This window comes from Triticum dicoccoides, chromosome 6B, assembly GCF_002162155.2.
Source record: "Triticum dicoccoides isolate Atlit2015 ecotype Zavitan chromosome 6B, WEW_v2.0, whole genome shotgun sequence".
In the NCBI taxonomy this organism is placed as follows: Eukaryota; Viridiplantae; Streptophyta; class Magnoliopsida; order Poales; family Poaceae; genus Triticum; species Triticum dicoccoides.
This window is the reverse complement of record NC_041391.1, coordinates 649,358,782-649,365,682: the sequence shown is the minus strand read 5'-3', so window position 1 is coordinate 649,365,682 and position 6,901 is coordinate 649,358,782. Positions and strand designations below refer to the sequence as shown.

Here is a 6,901-nt window from a genome sequence, read left to right as displayed (position 1 = left end):
TACAACTCGGTCTGACCGAAGCGTACGAATCAGTGTGACCAAAATCACTCACTCTATCAAACCCTATCATCTCGGAGTCACCGAGCTGCATTTTGGTCTGACCGAAATCACATGTTTAGAATCTGCTGCTGCTTCGGTGTCACCGAGTTAGTCATATCAGTAGCTCCTAAATGCTTTCTGCAAAAAACTGAAGTTAAGTTTTTGACTCATATTTTCTTGAAAATAGATGTGCTTTGTGATGCTCATCCACTCTACCTATACGCATTTATTCACAGGGTCAGTTTTTCAGAGATGTATGAGGGCAGTGACAGCCAGAACATGTCAGAGGAGCAGGTGAATCTCAGTGAGGGCACTAGTCTCTCCAATAGCAGCTTTGATGATGGTAGCATAAGCACCCCAAGCAACTTGCCTAAGGCTGCTACTAGGCAAAAGAAGAAGAGAATCTCGGATTCGGAGGATGATGACTTTGTTGTTGAGGAGGAGGTGACCTCAAAGAAGAAAGTGCTCAAGAAGGAATACGTTGTTGTTGCTGCTGCCACCAAGCCTGGAATGAAAGTGAAAGTCCTGCCAAGAGGAAGCCCATGTCCAAAGCTAGAGCCTCCACTCGGGAAACTATGGAGTTCACTCTTGAACCAAGAGAGGAAGAGGCTGCTGGAGGAAAGAAGAGGAAGGATAGGGTCAAGAAGACTATGACTAGAGTCATTGGCAAGCCTTCCATGGTCAGAGATTCTGAAGGAGGGGAGGAGGAAGAGCCAGTTGCACCTCCTGCAAAGACTCAAAAGCTCATGGGGGATGCCATAAGGTCTGGGGTTGCTCCATTGAAGCCAAAGATAGCCCCCAAGCCAGCTGCTCAAGCTTCAAAACCCTCTACACCCAAGAGATCCACCAAAAAAATCCCTGCTGCTGAAAAGAACAAGGCCCCAGTGCCAGAAGCTCAAGAGGAAGAAGAGCAACAAGTGCTCAAAAAGTTAAAGCCAAAGATTCCTGATCATAGTGATGATCATCCCATTGCTGAGAACATGAAGGACAGAAAGGATGCAGGTCTGAGATTGTGGAGACAGTTTGATCCTTATGCCATCAAGAGAAGGACTATTGTTGATTATCGTTTCCACACCAAGGAACAGCAGGACTTCTATGAAACAGTGTTGTTGGACAAGAAACCCATAGTATGTGACATGAGATGAGTGGATTGTACTTACATTGATGAAAATGGGGATTACTTCCCAGGTGTGCATGAGAGCTTCAGGTTGAATAAAGTTGACAAGTTTGTTGGCCAGAAATTGACAAAATGGAATGATGAAATGATAATCCAATTCTACTCCACTGCTCATTTCTATCCAGATGGCAAGATTGTCTGGATGACAGAAGGAACAAGGTATCAATCAACAATTTCTGAATGGGCCAAGTTGATCAATGCCCCTGATGAGGATGAAAATGATATAGATGTGTATCCCATACCCAAGAAGGATCACAACTCAATGGAAAATATGTACAAGGAAATTCCTGATAAAGCTTTGGAGACTCACAAGTTTGGATCAATTTTACTATCTTCTCTCTGGCTTGACCACCATCAACACCATTTTGAGGCACGCTTTGCTGCCCAAGTCAGGAGATCATAGGATGATCCGTGGCCATTCGATCAACTTTCTTCACTTGTTTGATGTGCCACATAAGTTCAAGGTAATGAGTCCCATTGTTGAAACAGTGAAGAGAACTGTAGCTGATCAGAAAAGATCATGTTGATATGCCCCTCACATTCAGATGTTTATCAACTCCAAGATGGGGACAGGAACATATTCTTGACAAAGAGCATCGTCCCCTGAGACCAGAATTTGAGGACAATGAGGTTGTCATGGATGCATCTCATCCAACATGTGCAGAAGCCCAGGAGAAGAGAGAGAAAGCAAAGGCTGCAAAAGCAGCAAAACCGGCTAGTACTCCAGATGCTTCACGGGTGATGCTCAAGACCAAGCAGGATCAATTTAGTTATGTGCTTGAGGCTACTGTGAGGATTGAGAAGGGATTGGCCACCCTGACTCAGAATGATGAGAGTCTTGAGATGATCATTGAGACAAAATTCCATGATCTAGATGTGAAGGTCACCGAGATCCAATCTACTATGGAGAAACTCTAGGAAGAGCTTGAAGAAAGGAGTGACAGACCAACCATAGATGCTTTTCAGCAAGTGCTAGGGTACAAAGGTCTTCAGCTATGCCGGTTGCCAGTGATACTAGGACTACATTGCCAGCACCTGCAGCAACTGCCTCAGTCATACCTCCAGTTTCAACTCCTCCAGCTCCACAGACATCAGCTGAAGCTTTTGCAGACGGACCCCTCTCCATGCCATCTACGCACACCAGATCAACCAGCCAGAAGACATCTTTAGAAGCTCCCGGAGATCGTGCCTAGAGTGCCGCATAGCACTATGCATTTTCAAGCTCTTTGGTAACTTGTTGCCAAAGGGGGAGAAAGTGTATAGATCATTAGGCTTCGAGAGAGGGTGTGTTTCTGCCTTTTTGTTGCCTCTCTTGCTACTTTGGTCATTTTCTTTGATCGTTTGCTTGTTTGATGCATACTACAATATTTGTGCTTGTGTGTGAGATACTCTTATGATCATATGTTTGATCATACTATGCTTTAATGTGTGCTTGCTTAATGATAAGTGATACTTGTGTATGATCAATCATGTTTGTCCTTGGTGAGGAGTGCATGTTCTTGATAGCTTATCAATTTGAGCGCTCCACCAAGATGTGTGTGACATGGAAGAGTGACCCATGATCCTAATCGATTGTGCATTTGCATTCAAAAGCAAATTTTAGATAATGCACAAATTTAGGGGAAGATCCGAAGGCTTCGAGAGAGAGAGTGTTTTTGCCTTTTTGTTGCCTCTCTTGCTACTTTGGTCATTTTCTTTGATCGTTTGCTTGTTTGATGCATGCTACAATATTTGTGCTTGTGTGTGAGATACTCTTATGATCATATGTTTGATCATACTATGCTTTAATGTGTGCTTGCTTAATGACAAGTGATACTTGTGTATGACTCAATCATGTTTGTCCTTGGTGAGGAGTGCATGTTCTTGATAGCTTATCAATTTGAGCGCTCCACCAAGATGTGTGTGACATGGAAGAATGACCCATGATCCTAATCAATTGTGCATTTGCATTCAGAAGCAAATTTTAAATAATGCACAAGTTTAGGGGAAGATCCGAAGGCAAACCCCTAAAACACTCCCTAAATGACGACTTTGGTCAGCATAATAACCAAATACTTATGGCACTACTAGTCTGAATGCCCGCACGTCACATCCCATCCACAAACCTAGACACGAAAAAAAATAGGGGATGCATAACAAAAGATCGACACACATTGGCCACATCGAACACGCAGACCGACAATGGAATCCGCCACACAACACGCACACAACACTCCCTAAGATACAGTCTAACCACCCACCCACCAAAAGACAACACATATCTGTCAAAAATCGAAAGGGAAATGCAAAATAGCAAACCTCTGAGCGTAGATAACGAGATAGACAAAGCAACCCCACAAGCTAAGAAAGGCCGCAACTTCCCTCCGAGGCGAACAACACCAAGATAGACAATGCAGGGGACAAGGAGCAGCAATCGCTGGATCCTCCCTTGCGACCAAGAACGACGCCACCCACTCTCCCAAGAGAGACTAGAGCCGCCGCCCTCTCATCCAAATGCGCAGGACGAACAAAAGATCAGAATCCGATCACAAATAAGGCAGAGGCACACCTACCAATGAGCATTTTGAAACATATCAGTTTCGTGTTAGCTCTCCAAATATGTCAGAGACAAAATCTATACCGTGATGGCTCAACAATGACAATCAACTAACGCAGTTAAGCAAAATTGATATACTGTCATTGTTAGCTGAAACACAAAAATCAAAGCAAAGGCTGCTACTTTTACCAACTGTTTCAGGCTAAGTTACAAATCAACAAATTTAAAATAGATTTTAGACTGATTGATTATGCTCCAGACCCATCTATGAACTTGGAAACTGACATCCATCTACACAAATGAAATATGACATTGTGATATCTATGTTTCATGCAATTTTTAGTACAGTTTGCATATGGCAGAGATCATTTCTCGCTAGCTCTGCATATATCCCAAATTGCTTGCAAACAACCTAATTCTTCACCAAACTAAGAAAACTAAATTATCATACAGGCATCAAGGAACACAATGAGGTTGACAAAATCCACACTATCAGAGCCAACACGACCAGACTTACTCGCTTCCTCCTCATTCCTGGAAGATGAACACCACGTGCAACCAACACCAAGAAACCAATGCGCGTACAATTTAACGTGGATTAGAGAAAAGGTAGAAAGGAAGCACACCATTATGGAACAACACTAGACATGTGTAGCAAGTACAGGGGTCATAACAATGGCAGCGCAGCAGGAGAGAAGGAACACTGGTGGAAGAAGAGCACATCCGTCGTGGGGTGAAGGAGAAAAGCACGAGGCCGCCTAAACCGGATGTGACTGTCGCTTTGTCGCTCTAACCAAAGGGGATACACCATGCTTTCTCACACTGACCAGCGGGGCCCACACGCTGCCCAGAGCCCCGGATACACCACGGGCGAGCAACTCTTGGGAGCTTAGTAACTCTAGTGGTTGCGAGAGCTCCTTAGATGATCGAATTTAATATATTCACCATAGAAAAAATTGGTGTTTCTATTTTCAAATTTTATCTAATCCCTATTGTAGAGCCTTCTGCATCGTACCCTTAGTGATATGTCATTAATGTTGGATCGTAAGATCACTTCACATTCTATCATCGTCTTCACTGCCGGCGGATTGCATTAGGAAGTCACGCTACTATATCTGCCAAGGCCACTGCATCCGCAGTATCTGCGACGAGGACAGGTTGTGGAGGCCACCTCTCCCCCGAGGAGAAACCCAACCTATTGTGCACAGTGTCATGCAACAGTGAAAATCATGGAGACTATGCTAGTCCAGTCACCAATACACAGCCACATTTTTGTTCAAAGGTCCATGTCTAGCTGACCGTCGCAAAGACATGACGTTGTGAACAAATCCGAGTTGGTGCACATGCAAATCCTGATGCTTCCAAGGCCTAGGACGTTGACAACATTGTAAAAGCAATTCCAACCAAGTGTAATGAACTGGACTCTACTCCTTGATCGGCTCAGGTTTCAAGTATGACTTTTTTTATGAATAATGACCATGTTCCATCTCTCTTCTCCCCTTTAAATAGACGCACTATTTATGCTCAAAAAAAAACAGAAGCACTATTTTCTCATTAATAACTTGGATCTGATGTGAAGCAGCAACCACTTCTATGCATTTTAATCCTAACATAACGAGCACATGGCCATCCATGACTACATGTACAGCCCTGAGGGCTCCCTGGTAAACGTTCAAGTGTCGAATAATACATTGAACATGCCCTTGGTTTTGAATTTCTTTAGACCATCACACTTAAGATAGCCTCCGTCTTCGTCGTTGCTTGTCTTCCAACCTGTGGAACTCGCAGAGAACAAAGGCAGTAAGAGACACAGAGGAGTTTGATAGATCGTGAGGTCGTGCCGCTCGAACCATGCATGTTGATTGCTTACCGAAATAGAGTTGCACATTCCATTTTCCGCTAAGATTACGTGAAACACGTATCGATCCTGATAGAACGCACGGTTCTGTATGTACACTGACACGGTCCAGGCACGCGGCCGGCTGCTTCCGTTCATTGGTTCGATCGAAGATAATACAGATAGAGATATGTACGATCGCCAACAATTTGTGCTCCATAGTTCCATTCCACGCCAACTCTCACAAATGACAACACTGAACAGAGCATTCGGCCACAAAAGAACTTATGTAGTAACACCCAAAGCTAGCAAACTCTGCCAGCACACTGATCTACCTTTTTTTTATTTTTTTTGCAGAGGCCGGGGAGCTCCCCCTTTTCGAGAAAAAAAACACTGACTGATGGCGCCGATACTGAACGTTGTTCCCTAGCAATCGCGCGAGCGCCTGGCTGAAGGAGGCTCAGGCGATGGCGAACTGGGCGGACTTGGTCTTCCTCTCGGGCGGCTGCTGCTTCTTGAGGCTGACGGTGAGCACGCCGCTCTCGCAGTGCGCGGCCACGGCGCCTGTGTCTGTCTTCTCCGGCAACCGGAACATGCGCACGAACGACCATGGCGACGCGTGGCTCTCCGGTCGGATGTAGCGGCAGTCCGCCGCCTCCTGCTTCCGCTTCCTGCTGGCGCTCTTCCTCACCAGCAGGTTGTCCTCCTCCAGTGACTTCTGTGGACGAAAATGAGTAAACGCCCCATTGTTAGTTCACCAGCGTAACGAGCTCGGTCCGAGGAGAAATTGGGGGACGGCCATGGCAGCATGGCATGGTGTGCGCACGTACCTGCATGTCGGACTTGGAGAGGACGGGGACGTCGAGCAGGAAGGCATACTCGCCACGGGTCTCCACGATGTCCACGGGCGTGCTGCCATGGTGTCCGTGCCCATGCCCGTGCGCGGCATGTTCGTGGGCGTGGTCCCAGTGGTCGGCGTCCGCGACGGCGAGGCACTCGAGCACCAGCGGCAGGTGGACAAGGCCGGCCACGGCACGGGCGAACAACAGCTCAGCCATTGCTTCTCCTTATGGTTCCTTGATTGGTTCCTCGCTGCGTTCGTGGGAATCAATGTTTTAAACAGGGGGGCTATATTTCATAACTTTATCGGACAATTCTGCATGAATCTTATAGCTAGTCATTTAGCGGCACCCTTCTCAAACCGCTATTCAGTGCGACTCAGACTTCAAGACATCGATGGATTGGATGGATTTTTCAAAACCAATATGTGTTGAACCTTGCCGAACGATATTTGACAAGAAAAATCTTAACC

At 45.8% G+C, this 6,901-nt stretch overlaps 1 protein-coding gene across 1 annotated transcript; it reads right to left on the bottom strand.

The window, feature by feature from the left end:
- Positions 1–6,049: 6,049 nt before the first annotated feature.
- On the bottom strand, positions 6,050–6,647 carry LOC119322656 (18.6 kDa class III heat shock protein-like). The gene is made up of 2 exons (XM_037596145.1): positions 6,420–6,647; positions 6,050–6,307 (listed from the first exon to the last, which is right to left on the bottom strand). Exons 1-2 carry the CDS (start codon positions 6,645–6,647, stop codon positions 6,050–6,052), a joined length of 486 nt encoding a protein of 161 aa, XP_037452042.1.
- Between the last annotated feature and the right edge of the window lie 254 nt (positions 6,648–6,901).